Below are 20,455 nucleotides of genomic sequence, written 5' to 3'. Positions count from 1 at the left end.
TTCGCAGCACTTATGAATAGTAGAATGACTAAAAAACAGAAACTTTGTATTGAACTTACTTTGTATTTACAATAAATTTTGTATTAGATTAAAAAACATTTAATTTAAAGTAATATATAAATATAGAATATAAGAAAAATAACAGAAAAATTCCACAATTTACAATTTACTTTGCGCTAGACGTTTAATTTCCTGCATTTCAATTTCGTTGGTTTCAAGATATTGTTGTAATAATGGTTGTCGAACTAATTTCTTGGTAGTAAGAAGCGAATCCAGAGGTAAATTTAATATATTTTCGATGTTTTCCCAGGCTTTAGTTTCAAGTTCTTCTTGTTTATAGACCTCGGTCACTAAACCGCACTTCAAAGCTTCTTGAGCTGGCATTTTGTAGTTTAACATCAACATTTTTGTGGCCTACAAACAGATAACGAATTCAATACATAAAAAGTAATTAAAATAAACCAATTTATAGGCGAATATTGTCGTTTACACTTAAATTTTCTTATGCGATTTTGGTTGACGACTAATCAATATAGAAACATTAAGATTTTTTTACCAATCGGTCTCCCATCACTCGGGGAAAATTGATTGTTGAACATGCTTCAGCCACAAGACCTAGCTTGGTAAACGGTGTGTAAAAATAAGCCTGCAAAAGAAACGATTTTTATCGAGAAGCTTTAACCTTGTATTGACTTGTGCTCGGATCACACATATATTTTAATCGGTAAGGTGGATCAAAGAGGACATCGTCAAATATGACTAAATATACCTGCTAATGTCGTTATTTATTTAACTTAGTTTACTAGTATGGGCCAAGTACCGGAGTGGCTTGTTTGTGCTAAAACAGCTGTAGATGCTTAGTTTGATCCTACAGACCCCTTATCTAATTTAAGGATGTCTCTATTTACATAATTTCTGGACTAGTAAAAAGCTTGTAAGGTCACAGAGACTCTGACTTAATGCGAAGAACACAACTGGTGTTTCGAAGTAAATGTTTGATTATTGGAACTTTAACCAGGATAATTATGTAATATGAAGAAATGTCGAATCCAAGACATAGTTGGGGACGTGTATGACAGGCAATATTTGGGGCGCTGAGTGAGGATACGTCGAGGATCGAGGGCGAGAAATGAGAGCTTTGAGCGGAAGCGGCAGTTTGCTCTTAGCTCACCAGACGTCAGTGTCACTCTGTTCAAGGAGTGTTGTCAATCTATGAAAATAAAATTAAAAAAATACGTTTATTTTGGAACATAAGATCATCTAGGTATCACTTATTCCACGTCAATCAATTCGAACCTGTAGGCATCCCTAGTCATCGGCAAAGAAGACAGAGGGTGTAGGCCGAGAGAAAAAGCCGGCGTAAAAAACTCTCGGTACTCTTTTAAAAAAGCAAATCATCAAACAATATTTAAAACAAATATATCAAATTCATTAGAGGTAGCCTGCCCAGCACTAGTCCCAGGCCCTTTTATCAACTAGATAATCAATAACTTTATAGTAAGCCTTTTTACACAGCTCTTCTTTAATACATTTCTTAAATTTATTAAAAGGCAGAGATAAAAGCGCCTAAATATGTATCATTATTATATGGAGTATATTAAAATGTAACTGTAAACAAATCGTAAAATGTTTCAAAATCTATTGGTAGGTACTATAAAATTGCCAAGATCTCGACAAGATGTCCACCTCCAACATTCTTTGACGTTTCTTGTTTTATTTAACTTATCTAGTAGTGGAAAATTTAATCGTTTTTACAGATATATAGACTTTCCTCTCGTGTCAAAACGCGTTAATTTTTTTTAATGATGAAGGATAATAGAATGACGAAGAATTGTATATTGATTATTATCAACAGTAGCCTGAATAAAATTAAAATTCACCTTTTCAGATGCGTAAACGAAGTCACAAAACGGCAAAGTTGTTGCCGCAATTCCAACAGCTGGACCATTTACAACAGCAACCAGTAATTTTGGAAACAATATTATCGCCTTTATAAAATGTTTAACTGATTCCAAAAGTAATTCTTGACCTAGTTCTAAATTGTTTCCAAGTTCATTACCACTGCAGTAAAAATCTCCTGTTCCGCTCAGAACAACCATTGAAACACTTTCATCGGCAGCGGCGCTGTCTAATTCCTTTTTCACTTTCATATACATATAATAATCGATCGCATTTTTCTTCTTAGGTTTATTAAATTTAATAACTTTTATATTGTTTTTCTTAGTAACAATTAAAGTACCCATTTTAATGTTTACACGCGAATATATTCGTCTATGATTATAATAAATCACAAATTAGAATAACTGGTTAATCGGTTTATCCTTTATTTTTTCACAATCAACAATGAATTAATAATAAGTATAAACGTTTTGTCGCTACCGTTATCTTTTAATAAAGTGTGTTGGCATTTGACAAGATTCCTAAATCGTATGAGTCTCGCGTAAGAGATGACAGAAACGGAATGACTCATTGTAGATTTTATAATTCGTTTTCCAGGCACCAACATAGTATCTTCCCATACTTAACAGTCAACATAGTCATAGAATGAAATATCCATTTTTACATTGCATTTGGTTTGTCTGCTTTAGTTACTTTTCTCTTGTTTTTTTTTAGAAATTGACAATTGACGTAGTGGTATTCGACGTAGACTATGGTCATAAAAATAAATGGTGTGCAGAACTTATGACAGTCTACAGTGTATAAGTTATTTATTTCAATTTCTAAGTTTTTTTTTATATTTACTTTAGTATTTATTTAAATTATGCTCCTTCCTCCTAATTCCTTGCGGAATTACTATATATGAAATCTCTAGCTATTATTACCTTTTATCGTCAGTTTACCTTTAATACATCTGTGGCGTATAGCAAAGATTTCAAGGTCATCTAATCTAATTTATATGTCATAGTTTCACAAAAGTATGTATGAACTGCTTTCTTTATAATATATATCTGTAAATTACGGTAGGAGACTATTTTTATTTAAAATTGCGCTTCATAAATTTCGCTTAAAAACTTATTATTATGATATGCATGTTGAGTCAGCTTAAGCCATATTTTCTTTATCGTTATTCTACTTATGTTACTAGAAGGTTATACTGTGGGAATAAGCATAGAGAAGACGTCAAGATAACTACCACAAATAAAATGTTTAAATCAGCAGTGCACAATCTGGAAGAATCATCGAAGGAACAAATACAAGAGTTCCTAAATTCTTTTGATACAGTCTTGTCAGATTGTGACGGTAAATTGAACAAATTTTAATAACATTTGTATTTTAAGCTTTAGATTCAATGTTTATTACATTTGTTACCATTTTTATTACAGGCGTACTATGGATTAATAATAATGCCATACCTGGATCAGCTGATGTGATTAATTATTTCAGAAAATTGGGAAAAAGAGTATTCTATGTTACCAATAATTCAACAAAAGTACGAGCAGACTTTGCTCTTAAAGCACAAGAATTAGGCTTTATTGCTGAACCGGTAGGTAGTTTTTGAATTGTTTCTGAAACTTCAATAATATAGTCATCTTTTTAATTATCTTTTTCAGGAAGAAATTTTATCAACGGCTTATTTAGTGGCTCATTATTTGAAGGGTATTGGCTTTAAGAAAAAAGTGTATCTAATTGGTTCCAGTGGTATTGGTGATGAATTGAAAGCTGTGGGCATTAGGCATATAGGAATTGGGGTAAGGAATTTGATATAATATCACTGAATAGTTTAGTGCCAGTAGATTATTAGCTTCTGATCCTGTTTCAGGGCCATTGTCCACACTTTGTGGTTTTGTTTGGATTAATTAATTTTTTAAAGAAGTCTCTTATTTTCAGCCAGACCAAGTAAAGGCAGATTTTAAGTCTATGACACAGTCAGATTTAGATCCAGAGGTTGGTGCAGTAGTGGTAGGATTTGATGAGCATGTGAGCTATCCTAAATTTATGAAGGCTGCATCATATCTAGCTAATGATGAATGCCTTTTCGTAGCAACGAATACTGATGAACGGTTTCCTAAATCATCTACTATAATTGTTCCTGGCACTGGCACATTAGTAAGAGCAGTTGAAACATGCTCAGAAAGGAAAGCTCTGGTTTTAGGCAAACCAAATGACTATGTAAGAAAGTTCCTGGAGTCATTTGGGCTTGACCCAGCAAGGACTTTGATGATTGGTGATAGGTGTGTAAAGTTATTATTTGAGTTTATAAGACAATGATCATATTTTTACTATGTCACTCTCTTTTTAATACAAAAGCAGTAGAGAATGTAGTATTTTGAAATAATAATGTTGTCATTATTTAATTTACAGGTGTAATACAGATATTGAATTTGGCGTTCAGTGTGGTTTCCAGACACTTCTAGTGTTGACTGGTGTCACTTCTATGAAAGACTTAGAGAAGATTCGAAGTGAGAAAAAAGAGCCTCTCCCTGATGTAGTTTTGCCTAAGCTGGGGAATTTGTTAAATTTAGTATCATAAAAGTGACTTTAGCACTATTAGGTCAATTGTACAATGTGTGGTATTTATTTTATTCTTAAGCCAAATGCAAAGTAGATAGTGGAGAATATACTGTTAGAACAGGAATACAAGCTTTGAAGCAGTGTTTTATATTATTTTTATAAAATAGTTTTATGTTTTCTTTGTTGAAAGTTTAAAAATATATAGTATATAAAATTAGTGTTTTTCTGGATTGCCTTTTCTGGCTTTGATATTTTCACTATTTGTAAATTTGTACAACAAAGACAATAAAGTACCATTAAAAGAAAATAAAAAACAAAGTAGTTTTTTTAAAAGGTTATTTTTAATGAATGTGGATTGTTAAAAAAAAATTAACTAAATTATTCTTGAACTAATAATAAAAAATAACTAATTTTTTTGTTTTATAATTAAACTTGGTTAGATATTTGACTACTACCCATTCTAAAATTGGATCACAGTCTTGTTGTTCATTTGATGCAGAAACTAAATATTTTCCTGTAGTCTTCAAGAGGAAATGCTGATTTGGAAATTTAATATATGTATTTTGGTCCTGTCAAATATTTTAAGCAAAGCTATTATGAAAAGTATTTGAGGTAAAGTTTAATGTAGGGTCTTCAAACATAATCAAATTAGTAATGATTTAAGTATTACTGATTAAAAAAAATAGAGATTAGTGTGAATGTTTTCTACTTAAAATTCTTAGTAAAGGGAGAAGTTACTTAATTTAATAATTAGGGAGTTCATCTATTTTAATTATTCAGACAATGTTTCCGTAAATGGGCCTAAAGGGTGTGTCACAATGGTGACTATTCGAGGGACGGGAACAGGGAAGACGGAAATTGGCGTCATTGCGCATGCTTAGTCTGCCTCGCGCTCAATGGCTTGTCAACAAAACAGTTTCGGCTGTACCGTGAATAGACAACGCCGTGTGCAACAGTGTTTGCGCGTGTAATCTCTCATCTTTACAATAAAATGTGAGTTCAATAGCTGTACGTATGTGTTTGTATGAAATAATGTTGCAAAAAATTTGGTTCTTATTATTGATAATATCCTTTAAAATACAGTTCGATTAATGACCTCGCAGAAAATTTTGCAAAATCCGTCTTAGATAGTAACGCGAAAAAGGTCCAACATAAAGAATCAATGGGGTGTCCTATATGAATCGTTTCTGTGTTTTTAATACGTGAAAATATTGATTCCATACAATTTAATAACAGAAATAAAATATTTTCCGAAAAATAAAATTTGTCCATAATAACGTCCATGCTTCACATTGGTCGTCCCGCCCTAACCACTTGAAAACCACTATGCTCTAACATACATAATTATAAATTCTATAAAGAATATTAAATATTTCTTTGTATACACAGAAAATTGAATTCGACTGATTAATAAAATTTCCAATAAGAACTTGATAAGTGATAACTAATACTAACAATAAAACATGCAATTCAGATAAGATAAACTTGGCTGCAATGTCATTTAAAAAATTCACGCACGTTAATTTGAGTTAAAGGTAAAATATCTTATGTTCAAGGTAAGATATTGTTGACATGTACTAAGTTTTGTTACGTTGCGTTTACGAATTAGCTTATGCGCCTCATCAGTAACACTGTGAATAGGTAAAGCTATGAAGGTCGTTTAATTTACATATGCATAACATATCTATGGCTATGTTTATATAAGAACTGAAAGATGGTCAGGAAAAGGATTTCATCTACATACGCTCTCTTTCTACTTCTCATACCTTAATATAACGACGACGATACGGACGCTTATTCTGATGTAACTCTCTTAATTACGTACTTAACTTCGCATCAAATATGATTTCTATGCTCGATATTAAATTTAATTGTAAACAATTCAATTGACTGTAAAATGAATCAAAATTTACAATGTTAAGTTATGAAATAAAAAACAAATGTTTTAATTAAAACTATTTTCTATCAAATATTATTTAGGTATATAATAAGTTGTTGGTTTATATCTATAGATATATTATATCACTTATTGGTACGTGAGTGTAACCATTAAATTAATTATTATTTCTGCAATATTTTTAGACACCTAACCACTTCATTCAAGTGATTCTAATGTATCATATTATAATGTATTCTTAAGTAGGATAATTGGTGTGGGAATTATTTTGGAGTTCTATCGAATTAGTAGTAGCTGTTAAGATAGAAAAATGTAGTGTACACCTATAGCAATATGTACATGCCGAATTACATTTCTCCTCCAGCTAAGCCGGATAAAAAGTACCTAGTTATTCATAATCATAGCGTCATCGACCTTTTCCATTGAATGAGAGTGAAATCTTTAGTACGCAGTTATTAGATTTCTTGCTACAATTTTCACCTTCATCGCGAACATTTAATTAGACCGCGATGTGTTATCAATAGGAAGTGTGATAGCGAATGTATTCTCATCAAAAAGATATTAACCTACCTAACGTAAACGACCTTGAAAGGTATATAGGCAGGTATACTTTCGCCTAAGTATATACAAATAGGTATTTTTGCAAGTAACGTTTTTTTTTAAAAATTAAAGCTGTTTTTGATATCCCAAACAAATGATGAGTCACAGTAATATTTTATATGAATAACATGCACCATCTATGAGCTGACGTCATCCCCTCTATAAAGGAGGACGTACGTGTTTAAACATAACTTAATATTATATACTTTTAAACGTGATGATATTTAATTAAAGAATAAAATTGATCAACACTAACATCTTTGAAATTTGGGAAATATGCTAAAAAATCTTGTACATAAATATGTAAGTATTTGACTTGGCCGTATTCTTCGTGAGTAAAATGTTCGTTAGTATGCGTGATACCTAAGTATAAAAAAAGTGAATTTAAATACATATAACTTCTTTATTTAGCGATAATATTTAAAAAAAGGTGTCAGCAAATACATAAGAGCGTATAATAGACTTCATTGTGTTCTTACTATATTATATCTAGGTAGAGCAAAACATGCAACTACTATGGCCTGATTTCTATGAATGTCTCGAAAAATAGGTCGCTTCAGTTTCAGCTTGTTCTTATTAACCGTAAAAATAGCCTATCGTAGCTTTTACTATAACGATGGCCCTCTATTTATGTTGTTGTTCCGGCATTTCTATATCCAGGGATTGATATATAAAAGCCAAAACAACAACAGATGATATAATATCAATCACATCGTAATATAAATGGGAATTATAATAAATTTGAAGATGTTTTCTTTGGTCCTACTGAAATGTTCAACATTACATTAAATATGGTAATGTAGTAAGTAATAAGGTACATATTTTATTAGCAACTGCATTACTAACAAAATTGAAGGCAGTGAAATAAAATGTGTTCATGTATATAAAAATGTAATGTATAATTTAAATTATGACACAAAATTAAAAAAATACAATAAATCAGCAAAGACTGATAAAAATAACATTTGAAAAGCTACCGTTTGATTCGAAAGTACCTAGTGTTTTATCAAACTTGGACACCATGAAGGTAACGTCATCGCTTAGATTAGGTTTAATTAATGTATCCTTGAATATTCTGATTCTAATTATCTATGGGTAAAATATTTTTTATGTAGATAAAAGAAGTACCTTGGTGGACACAGTTTTATTACTAACCATACACTAGGTATGTAATAATTGTTTATTTAAACACAATTATCTCCCACGCACAATTTACATTTGCCAGATTAATATAAATAAGCTTTGGGTGATTCCACACCCAAATGTGGGTAGCCAGGAATTGAATGAAAACTGTTAGAACTCCTAGTGTATGAATAGCAATATTCAAGGCAGAACCTATTAAAAAAGTAAATCTGATGTCATTTCCTTATTTAGATTCGTTCGTTAAACATATTCTTCACAATCTTAAATCTATATGATAAACGATTTGTTATTGTACAAAAAAACTGAATCTCTCAACTTACTAATTCCTTATAATATACTGTTTTACATCTTATTGTACATAATACAATTTAAAAGACGAAAATTATTGTAACAAATCGGGCGACAGTCTCTTTCAGGCAACAAACCTCTATATATTGGTTGTACAAATATATATTGGTTGGCTGATTCGTTGGTTCGTTTCTGTTATATAAATCAGGAAAACATTGGACAATGCGTTGTTAACCACCGGGATAATTAAATATTATAAGTATAATTTATTTATATATACTGACTACTAACAAATTAAAATAAATAAAACTTACATATAAAATCAATATTCTAAATAATTCTTTTTTATAGCGATATCATAACTAGAGAAGATATTTTCAAACATAGATATAAATCGTACCTATGACCTATGGCGGACAAGGTCGATGATGTAATTGCTTCGTTTAGCGCTAAAACACGACGTCACTATTTAATCATTCCAAGTATATTTTTTAGAGGATTTGTATTTAAGTTATTCACGGAGAGCATACTTATCTTAAAAATCGGTAATAAGATAAACAACCTAGGTACAGCCCGATCAAGAAAACAGTCAAATCTTTTATAAATAGGCCTTTTATTAAACCAGTGATTTCTTTGTGAAGTCATGTTGTATCGCTTTGCAGTCCCTGTTTTTTTAGTCACATACACATTGAATCATAGGAAATCATCATTTATTTCAACGATTACCTTTATTTAAAAAAATAGTCGAAGCCTCCGTCAATCCAAAAGAATTATCATGTTGCCAGAATCCAGACCCAGATATAGATTGCACGAAACAAGTATCAAGCACTGAAATAATATGAAATTATCTTCCAGACTAATATTCTTAACAGTATGAAGGTTGTTTGTATGTACTTGAAAATAAAAATGAATAATATGACATTATGTTTCGCGGTTAGAACATTTATTGTTATACCAATAGGTCAGTTTGTAATTACAGACATTGTTATTCCTCGTCTTTACTTTTTATATTACATGTGTAGGTATAAATAACGTTTATAGATAAGTAAGTTGCTTGTGTTACGATTTACATAACGACTCTTGGCGTTGCTCTAATAGTTAGAGTTAAATGTTAAGATTTTAAAACATGTATCCCCCCCTATCTGAGTCGAATTTTGATCAATACAATTTCAACATTATGTTTATGCCATCTAAAAACACATATAAATATCATCTATACACAGGTTGTAAATGTAAATCTACAATTAATTTAATTTGTTTTTCTTGACGTTCTTAAGTGTACATGTTTACCTATATGAATAAAGATATTTTCGCAAGTATGAAGCATTTGGAAAAAGCGCAGTTATTTATTTAACGAGATTAATGGTACCAATCAGTCAACTCTGGTGTAAAGCTCGTAAAATTTTAGGTCAGTTTTAAAATAAGATGTCTGATATGTCTGATAAATGAAGATGTCAAAATAAATGTAAAATTGTACTGATGAATGTGTTTATAACAATTTGATCTATAGATTTTGTAATTAATAAAATAAATAATCAAACAGATATATTGTTGCAAACCGACGATTTAAAAATCAGTAACTTTATACAAAGCCTCCTGTAACTTAATTTTTTTTTTCGGAACTAGAACCAACCCTCCAGCAATGTTCCATAGCTTAGTAAAGTCCTAGGTTATATCATTAAGCTTTAAATTTTCTCAAGCGATATATTATGTCAATTTAAGCAAAACCAATCAGGAAAAATGATATTTGACTAAACAATTTCAGTGATAAAATGTCTGCGGAACCAGCACAAGAGGCCGTGGAGCAAGTATCCCAGGGGGTGAAGGACGTCAAGTTGGAGAATGGGTCAGCACCAGGGGCAGCCAATGGAACACCAACAAAGAACGATGACAATGCTATACCTTTTAAGGTAGTTTGAATTGTTATGTCCAGACTATTACTTAATGTTTTAAAATAGTTTTGACTTTTTGTTTGTATAACCTTCGTCTTTAATGTATAAGTCCTAGATTTTTTACTTTTAATCATGTATCGCGTTTACATTTCATTTTGCACTGCTAGTTATAAATTCCCTATCAATACTAATATTATAAAGTGGAAACTTTTGTGTTTTTGTATGTATGTTTGTAATGGTGTACATTACAAACATAGGTACATACAAAAACTTCTGAAACAACTTTAAAATTCTATCTCCACTATAGAAGATGGGTTTTCGTTTAGAATTTTTGTTTTTATTTTTAAAAACATTTAAATTAAAGAATTTACTATTGTCTTACATTCAACGTAGGTAAATCATGTAACGAATTAAAAAAATCTGAATTAAAAAGTGTATATAATAAAAACCTATATCTATAGTAGGACTTAGTAGACTTTCAACTACCACGAGATCGGTATGTACGCGAGTGAAACCGCGGGGCATTGCTAGTGTTATATAAATAAACTATGTATACGATGCCGCAAATTTATCTCATAATTTCACAAGTTCTACGCAGTATTCATTGATGAAATAGGTAAAGTTAAGCGAAAATAATAATTTCGTTAACGAAGTGGTTACCTTTGTTAGAATATCTGTATCAGTCTCACAGAATCGAACCTTTTCTAGTAATTAAAAAACTATCTAAAAATATTAATGTAGTTAATCAAATTCTATTCTCAAAATATTTTAAAATTAATAACAGCTGAATTTCTGCTTTATAAATAACTATTAAATCAGAAATAATTCTGATTTGGTGGTTATACAAAAACTCAAATATACAGTTTTTTTTATTTATTATGGGTAGTATTATTGGGTCACAAATGCTACACTCTAAGACAAGATGTATTTTTAACCCGAAACACCGTTGTCGTGCAAAGAAAGTCATTATCGCTGCGCATAAAGACCTATCAGATAAAGCAACATGCAACAAGGTCGGAGAAGTTAACACGGGTCGTATTATGCAAATTCATTTCTTGCGGAAAATGGATGACTTCATTGCTATAAAAAGAAGCATTAGAAAGCTGAACTATTTGAAACTATTGTTTAACCTTCAATTTCCTAATGGAGCAAATGGATCTGGGACTTACCTAAATGTGAATACTTTGTTTAGTTTGATAATTAAATTTGGTAATCAAACTATTATTAATTCATAAAGAATGTTTCTGAATTTATATTTACTCCACTTCTGTAAGTGTTACGTAGTTCTTATTAAAACATGATAGTAAACATCTGCAACAAGTCATGCTCCTTACCACATGTAAAGGCAGTTAATTGTTGTACCTAATGAAATAAAAAAATATGCAATCGGTCCCGTCGCTATGTTAAGGGATATCCATTATCCATAATAATTTTACCAAATCATTTTAGGATATCTTCAAAATGTTCTCCAAATTCGGCGACCCAAAATCAGACGGAAAGCAAATAACACTGTCACAGAGCGATAAATGGATGAAACAGGCTAAAGTAATCGACGGAAAGAAAATTACAACAACCGACACAGCGATCTATTTCAAAAAACTTAAATCTGTTAAAGTCGGCATTGAAGACTACCAGAAATTCCTCGATGACCTGGCGAAGAATAAGAAGGTTGATATCGAGGACATAAAAAAGAAACTCACCACATGTGGCCAGCCTGGTGTATCAACCCATGTAAGTATACTTGATCATTTATTACCCGCGAGTTAGGCTCTGTGCTAAGCCTAAGCTAAGTGCTAAGCGTTGCTCAGATTTTTAAATACTTACTAGTTGGAAAAAAAAATTGTAATATTGTATCAGTATTATATGTATTATTTATGTATTTCTTCTTAATTCAACATACAGAAACAATCTACGGATGTTTTTATTTAATTTTTGTTTTTATTATATTTATACGTTTTATTTACAAAAAATATTATTAGATATATATTTCCACTGTGCATTTATGTAGCTAAATAGCTAGAGTATGAAGTTCTATTTCCCTGACTCTGTTATAATAAATCGAACATATGTCAAGGCAATACTATATAAACACCATCGAGATGTATATACTATCTATTTCAGTTACCAAAATCACCAGCTGCAGCCGCGGCTGTAGATAGGTTGACGGACACAACAAAGTACACTGGTTCCCACAAGCAACGATTTGACGACACCGGCAAGGGTAAAGGTATCGCTGGACGTAAGGATCTTGTAGATGGTTCGGGCTACGTTACGGGATACCAACACAAGGACACGTATGGCAAGGGCCATTAGCTGCCCAGGTCTCTCTCATCTATTAATCTATTAGTGCTGACTGTTCCACTACATTTTTTTTTATAGAACAGGGGGCAAACGGGCAGGAGGCTCACCTGATGTTAAGTGATACATTTTCGATTTATTTGTTTATAGTGGCCTATAAATCGAATTAAATTAAATCCATCCCAACCCATGGTGGAGTTCCGGGATAGTTTACCTACCGTAATATAAAATATAACGATATTTTAAGCCTAGAGTTAATTTGATATGTAAACTATCCTCCGTTTCAGAAATAAAAAACTCTCTAACGAACAGTAAGCACTGATTAGTTTTTTTCTAAATAGGTTTGTAATGTAAGGAAATAATTTTTCAAGTTTGCACAATACTTATAAGTATAATATTTCGATGTTTTTTCATAAACGATTTTCATTACATGCATAATGGATTGCGTTCTTCCATTAAGTACAAGGTACCTGTAGAATATTTAATTTATAGTAGTAATAGCATTCCCGAATTTTACATTGACTAATTTAAAAAAATCATTCTGATAAATCAGTATCATTACTCTTTTAACTCGAGCACTAATCTATCATATTATTTATATTATCATGTACACCTTTATATTATACAGTGAAACCTGGTTAAGTCGGACCTGGATAAATGAGAAATCTATATTATTGAGGATTAAAATGAAGTCCTGGCACTTTTCATTGAATCAACCAAGATAATGTTTACCACTATAAATGTTAATTTCATTGAGATTCCTATTAGTCAAAAAAGTTTGGCAAAAAAACTTTGGAGTGCTTTAGTTAAACACAGTAATTATACTGGTTTAGATGTAAGAATAAAGTGGTTTAAGTCCAAATAATATTATCTTTATTAATGTCCTTAGAGATCTAGTCGATAAATTTCTATAATCTATGACCCTTCCATTTTAATAAAATTTGTCTATTGTATATTTTTCTAAATTGAAAATCTTTAATGTCATTAAAGTACAATTTTACGATATTAGCACTAAAATGTACAAAATAAAATTTGTGTGAAAATGACTTATTTCATTTGTCAACCCGCTAGCACTTCCCGTCATATTATTTGATATGACTATTCAGCTATATTATAATTTCTAATAGTTTTGTCAAGTATTAATGAATATCTATATGATAAAAATAGGTAACAGGTACCGAATACACCAGAATTCTCGAGATGGGACGGGCCTTCTTTTGTGACCGAAACATGTCAGGAATTAGGTGGATGCCAGCTTGATGTAATATATTTTGACTTTAGCAATACGTTTGAGTAGTTTTCCAAAGATCCTAGTTGAGACGATTACTCTTCATTTATATGAAGATAATTCTGTTAACAACGTTAGGATTTATATAAAGCACAATAAAGCGTCTCTCTTCGCTAATGATTAAAAATTTTATAAAGTTATTAACTCTGCGTCTGATGCTGCTACTGTTCTAAGTGATGTTAATGGCAATGTTAACAAGTGATTTTGTTTGACCATTAAAATAGTTTCAGAAGATTTATCTATTCCGTGTAATCTATTAGGCAAGTTAGTGATCAGACTTCTGTGCCTGACACTCGCCGTCAATTTTTGTATGTAAGGCTAGTCGGTTTTCTCTCGATGTATTCCGTCACTCTACGAGCGAGTGTTAAGAGGATAGGATAGTAAGAAAATAAGTGCACAGCCGTGTTGGAACTGATGAACTGACTTCAGGGTTGTGAGTCGCACGCTCAATCCAGTAGGCCAAGACATATATAAAAACTTTATATTTTACATTCATTAAAGCTCCATTAATATTAAGAAAACTATAAATTAAACACTTATAATTTCAGAAGTTCATTTCATTTCAACCGTTTACGGAAAGATTACACACTAATAAACAATATTTATAGATCTTTGTAAATACTTGAAAGTTTATATTGACAGGTTATTTAGTTACCAATTGTTCTTAAGGCTAAATAGATACAAAACTATAAATTTAAAAAAAATACAATTAACTAAAGCGAACTAAACTTTACAATTTTAAAAATAACATCAAAGTATTGAGAATAATATAAAAATAAACTGAAAAATGACTAAATTTAGGACGAGTATAAAGCAATTTTGAACATAGTCTTCTATTTAACAGAAAGTAAATTTAATTGTTATATATACCTAATCATGTGACTTTCATGCGTGTTTTGTTTAGTTTCGTATATTACTCATGGCCACAAAAACAGTCTTTATAGAATATATTAAAATCATTGATTTCGCCGGTTTTGCTATATTCCAAATTCAATCATTGTTACCAACAGTAGATTTTGTATATAAAACCACATCTTTAACAACTATGACTTCTATTTTCGACAGAGAAATTGGATGTTAATTTATAGTATGTGGACTAAGCTTCAACCTACTAATAAGCGCCGAGTACTTGATGAATGACAAATCATGAGCCAAAGTCGGAGCAAAGTACGCACACTATAGATTTAAAACCTCTTTTTGGAACGGCCATCAATAGACTATTCGATTGATTGTCTATACCAAACCTGTCAAGTTTGTTTTTAAACATATAACATAATCTGGAACATAGTTTGGTATAGTTTACCAACTATATTTTTATTCAAAAAAACAAATACCCTGTAGAAAACCAAATAAGACTCAAAAGGTCTAATGACTAATGATAACTACTGCAATAAAAACAGACGACTAACTAACGTCGTCATCTTTATCTGCGATTACTCGTTTAGGCACAATGCGTGACAATTGTTTCTTTATACAATAATAAGAAGTCCGAATTGATAAACGTAAAGGCGCTAAAAATTACAGATAATGATAACACGCCATAGACAACAACCGAGTGGCTTGATAAAAGTTCGAACTAATTCTATGGGTTACGCACGTCAATCAGATGAAGTCGTTATCAGTGTTCACAACCGTACGATAATTATCGTACATGTACGATAATTATATAAAACATTTGATGATTACACAGATAGCCCAATAATAATTAATAATTACGGTTTTTAGTGTTAGTGCCATCTATGGACTGATTGTTTTATTAGGATCACATGCCGTTGCTTCATGGCGCAATCTTTTCAATATAAATTCTAAATCTTGGCACGTTCATGACACTCGAAGTGCCCTCGTCCGACGTCCACTCCCAGTTCAAGTCTTGCCATACGTCGAACATTTAATTTTTATTTTTTCAATTTAAAAAACACAAGATTTAAACTATAAATCATTTCCTACATACATTATTGCACGTTTCATATGATTTTTAAAAGTATTTTATCCATTTTCCTGACTTGCACGATAATTTTTATTCATGTACGATAATTTTTCGGCCTCTGGTGCGATAGTTGCCTGGCTTCAGGTTGTGAACACTGGTCGTTATTGTTTTTAGAATACTAGGCTGACAGCGAGGCGAACGGCGATACGGAGACAATCACCTTTCGAGTTGATAAGTGTGATTGGACCTTTATGGGTAGCTGTAAGGAATCTATCTGCGGGAAGTATTGAGGACACTAGCGTGCGTTAAAGAACATGTTCGACGCCATTTTAGATTAGTTTGATTATTTTTGGATAAAATGTCCAAAGCACCGGTCATTGGCACCCTATATATATAATCTCAAACACACAAAAAGCCATAATACCGCATATTATACTAGATTACATATATGAACATTAAAAATAAGTGAAACTTGATGACTGCTGTAAATTTAGCTAAATGAGTAATATTAAACAGTATATTTTTAATAATCAAGAATAATTCACAGCAGTTATCAAATTTAGATATATGTGTTAGCTTTCTAAAATACATGTGTCAACCCTAATTTTACGTTAAACATAAGATATTTACTAATTTTATACCTACATGTATTCGATATAAATCTAGTCTTAACGAAAATGATAAAAGCAACTTTTAGAATGAATTTTATAATATTGCAATAATTTTGTGTTTATACTGTGTTTAAAGTAAGTCATTGTCTATATGTATAATTAACACAATATAACCAGACCCATGTAGACAAACTATGCTGTGGAGTTCTGAACAAAATTGTTTTTAATTATACGAATTTAAAAGAGATTTAATTAATTAAATTTTATTTCTTTTTTAGGCGGTTTATGACCGATTAGGTTGAGTACATGTTTAGTACATAAACATTATGGCTATACAAAACATTAATACATACTTTGTAATTTATAAGGCGACACCTAAAACTGTTCGAGATTTGACACAATTCCAATGACTTTATTTTGTTGTCTGTTCTGGGAATTCCCAACTTTTTATGTTGGTGTTGTCATGTTCGGTCTATTTAGATTTTTGACATGGTTGTTTATTTTGTGTCATGAAATCTCTGCATATAACTGTTCTCTCGGCATCTAAAAGGCAGCAATATTAGAAACTGATGTATCGGTGCAACATTTATATAATAACATTTCACAGGCTAACTTAATATCTTCCGTAAATACCGATATTGATTTTCCGCTTAAAAAGCAGAAAAACGTCATATTAAATGTGAAGGCGGTTATATATATCAATGTATAAAATCTACCTCAACTTTAGATCGCTAATAGCTTATAAAATTACATTATTAAAAAAATCACACAACGGAATGCTTACCTACCTAAATGGCTACCAAAAACACTCCAATAGTCATATATAATATTTGATAAAACTACATACATAGTTAATATCGAGTTTTGCGATACATTCCGTTCACGCAAAGACGTGGTGCTATTAAGATATTTCAAAAGAACCTAAATCCTGATGAACAGCAATAAATGTATATATAATGCAATATGGAATAAAATATTGGTAGTCTATCACAAGTCAGATTATCGTAGTCTACATGGGTCCTTCAATGTGACTTACTTTCATAGCGAAATAATAGATGGCGCGACTTCCTAATAACATTGCAAGGACAAAAGCGCCAACGTAGGCCACATAAACACCGCCACCGTGGCTTTTAGCAGCTGACCAGGTACCAAGGGTGACTCCCAGGGCTATGGCCAGTACGATAATGGCCAGTGTCGCAAATATAGTTCCCCTCACTCGACGCATTTTAGCCCCAACTGATGACACCTTACGACAATGTGGGCATCGCACCGGAGCATTCTTTAACAGCTGATACTGAAATAAAGTACGTGTTTGATTACCTGCAATGGCTTCGTAGAATTGTCACTGTAAATCTTATTTTGGCAAAAAAAACCTATATACTGAAATATGACGTTGATTTCACAATAATTTTGAATACATATTATTATATAATTGGGGTTTTTCTTCATAATTAGAGTGCAAGAGATACCAATAGTCATTAAATAAAAATGTAAAGCTAAGCTGATTAAAATCTATCCTGATTATCATTAAAATACGTGGAACCAAATCTACTTATAAACACACTGACTTTTCCCTGACATCAACCCTGGCTGTATCGGGTTACGTTCTCGAGTTAATGCGATAATGTATTTTTACCTAATGTTAAATGTATCGCAGCGTTTATCAGAAGATTTTTTCACAGATAAACCAACATTGTAGACGAGGTGATGTTTCTACCCTTTATTGTTAGTTATAGAAATAATATTTACATCAGGTTTTGATTTTATTTGTGCAAGAGCAAAAATTTTAAGAATGTGTTCAAAAACCTGCATCTACGGCTTACAAAATTACTTTTCATTTACAAAGGTTGATCCGCAACACTTAATATGTGCAATACATTTTAAATAAGTCTTAAGTTTAAACACTAAACTATTTTGAACTAACTACCTCATCTTTACATTTGGAAACTTTAATATCAGCCAGACCAGAACTATTAACTTTTGCGGTAATCTCCTGAACCAGGGTTAGTTAACTAAGGTTTACATTTATACTTTTACTTATCAGCATTAACGCATATTACGCAACATGTATTCTCTGTGAATTGTAAAGGCATGAGACATTCTTCATTATGCATTAAGTACTTGAGTTCTTTTATAAGGAAGCCAATGAAGTTAAGATTATTTTAAGTTTCAATTACTTATAGTTTTATTTATATAAAATACCTTTATGATTTTTTTAAATGTATTTTAAATGAAATTTGTGAATTTCTTACACATTTGCATACATTTAGCGGAGAAGTATGTAATTTTCTATTAAGCTTTTATGTTTAAATTTTTGATATAGTTTAGTGTGTCTATTTAGAAAAGTAATTTTTAATGCATCTTCTTTAATTTTCTCTTGAAGAAATAAAAAATAAAAACTATTTGTTGAGATAAATTATACATACCAGAAAAGTGTCCTGGCAATGAGCACAGATGACCCTACACATGCCAGGCAATGTGGGCACCGGTGGGGTGACAGGAGAAGGTGCCAGGTTTATAATCCTTTTACAGTCAGCGCGTGGGCATGCAATACGCTGCGACGAGGACTTGCAAATGAGCAAGCAGTTGCAGGGACAACGTACATACTTTTTGCCTGGTGGAGCATTTCGAATTGGCTGAAAATAAAATATTCTAATTAAGTAAAAATCTCACATTTAACAGAATTTGTCACATTATTAATTTAAATCAAATCAAAACTCTATTTCTATCTATTTATTCATGTAGGTAACACAATGCATACTTATGATATACTTTATTTCGTCATCTTTAATTATTATTTGAGACTGACTACTTTTTACATTTGTAGTTTCAAATTTAATAATTTTTTTTTTTTGTATAGCTTAAGATTATTTGTACTAAACCAGTGAACTACACTAGAGATGGCACTGTTTCACAAGTGATGGATTTTGTTGTTTCACTTTTTGATTAATCACAATGGTATTAAGGCTCCAGTTTAAATCCTTTTAAAATATTTAACTGGTTTGATGATATATGTGGTTGAATATGGACTCGGTCCATATATGTATATAAAATTAGAGAATATATCAATGCATGTGGTTAGCAAAGTTGATAACAAAAATGAGAATATAGTGGCAAAATAAATAATATCTTGAATGTGTAGGCAAGGAAGTTTTGTTTAATTGTTGATATCTATACAAAAATAATATTATCTCAATTTGACACACATTGAAATCAAACACAAAGTTGTTATCTAATTTAAATCATATTTTTTCCATGTGGTTTTTATTACTTTTACCTATTATTTCAATTATTTTGGTAATAAAATAGGTTCTTTTAATAATAGCTGTAGGCTTTTATTACCTATATCATATCAGTAAGTAGTGTAGTAAGTGTTGAATTACCCCTTCAATACTTTAGTACATTGTAACCTTCTTATGACTATATTTTCTATATTGCTGTATAAACACACCAAAAGTATATCCCTCACTATGGATGTATAGTCATTTATACTTACTGTGGCTTCATTACATTCAGAGCATTTCACTACATGCTGTTCCCTCTTTCCTGATATATCAATCATCGCTTGACAAACCCGGCAAGTGACCATCGGTAGGCCAGCTTGCTGGTACGGCGGTGGTAGCTCATCAGGTCCGATTGGAGAGATAGTGCTGACATTCTCATCCTCTGTCAATACAAAAGTTATAGCGTGATACACATACGCAATATGTTACGTTGAAAACTAGTATTGGACAAGTTACATCGGTTACACAACAAACAGCCCCGGAGGCAAAAGCAACAATAAGCAATTCATCATAGATATATTGTTTAGCAACAAAATCAAATATAAAATTAGTTCAATCATCAGCTGTGAAGATGTTTTCTTACCATCTCTTAATAGAGGCTGATTTTCACTTTGTCCGTCACCCATATTAAAATCACTTGGGATTTTTCTATGAAAACACAAAGATTTTTTATTAATTACGACTTTTGAAGTAAATTAATCATACCAAGTTATACCTATTCTGGTTTCTATACAGACTACAGAGGAAGTTTAATATAAATGTAATTTGTAGATGA

At 31.3% G+C, this 20,455-nt stretch overlaps 4 protein-coding genes across 5 annotated transcripts; 2 read left to right on the top strand and 2 right to left on the bottom strand.

Annotated features, from left to right (window-relative positions):
* Positions 1-150: 150 nt before the first annotated feature.
* On the bottom strand, positions 151-2,616 carry LOC110992199 (enoyl-CoA delta isomerase 3, peroxisomal). The gene is made up of 3 exons (XM_022257915.2): positions 1,881-2,616; positions 557-646; positions 151-414 (listed from the first exon to the last, which is right to left on the bottom strand). Exons 1-3 carry the CDS (start codon positions 2,241-2,243, stop codon positions 160-162), a joined length of 708 nt encoding a protein of 235 aa, XP_022113607.2. The 5' UTR covers positions 2,244-2,616; the 3' UTR covers positions 151-159.
* A 249-nt stretch (positions 2,617-2,865) lies between these two features.
* On the top strand, positions 2,866-4,669 carry LOC110992198 (glycerol-3-phosphate phosphatase). Of its 2 annotated transcripts, XM_022257914.2 has the most exons (6): positions 2,866-2,960; positions 3,086-3,240; positions 3,324-3,484; positions 3,552-3,689; positions 3,829-4,172; positions 4,303-4,669. In XM_022257914.2, the coding sequence occupies exons 2-6, from the start codon at positions 3,144-3,146 to the stop codon at positions 4,469-4,471; spliced, it is 909 nt and encodes a 302-aa protein (XP_022113606.2). In that variant the 5' UTR covers positions 2,866-2,960; positions 3,086-3,143; the 3' UTR covers positions 4,472-4,669. The 2 variants fall into 2 exon arrangements, with proteins under 2 accessions (XP_022113606.2, XP_045485286.1); XM_045629330.1 differs by lacking the exon at positions 2,866-2,960 and having other exon boundaries at positions 2,968-3,240.
* Positions 4,670-5,318: 649 nt separating this feature from the next.
* LOC110992216 (tubulin polymerization-promoting protein homolog) lies at positions 5,319-13,613 on the top strand. Its single transcript, XM_022257937.2, has 4 exons — positions 5,319-5,445; positions 10,146-10,290; positions 11,722-12,003; positions 12,394-13,613. The coding sequence occupies exons 2-4, from the start codon at positions 10,153-10,155 to the stop codon at positions 12,583-12,585; spliced, it is 612 nt and encodes a 203-aa protein (XP_022113629.1). The 5' UTR covers positions 5,319-5,445; positions 10,146-10,152; the 3' UTR covers positions 12,586-13,613.
* A 786-nt stretch (positions 13,614-14,399) lies between these two features.
* On the bottom strand, positions 14,400-20,430 carry LOC110992215 (type 1 phosphatidylinositol 4,5-bisphosphate 4-phosphatase). The gene is made up of 4 exons (XM_022257936.2): positions 20,264-20,430; positions 19,893-20,062; positions 18,823-19,032; positions 14,400-17,690 (listed from the first exon to the last, which is right to left on the bottom strand). Exons 1-4 carry the CDS (start codon positions 20,304-20,306, stop codon positions 17,406-17,408), a joined length of 708 nt encoding a protein of 235 aa, XP_022113628.1. The 5' UTR covers positions 20,307-20,430; the 3' UTR covers positions 14,400-17,405.
* Between the last annotated feature and the right edge of the window lie 25 nt (positions 20,431-20,455).

Source organism: Pieris rapae, chromosome 8 (genome assembly GCF_905147795.1).
Source record: "Pieris rapae chromosome 8, ilPieRapa1.1, whole genome shotgun sequence".
Taxonomy (NCBI): domain Eukaryota; kingdom Metazoa; phylum Arthropoda; class Insecta; order Lepidoptera; family Pieridae; genus Pieris; species Pieris rapae.
This window is presented reverse-complemented; position numbering and strand designations above follow the sequence as displayed.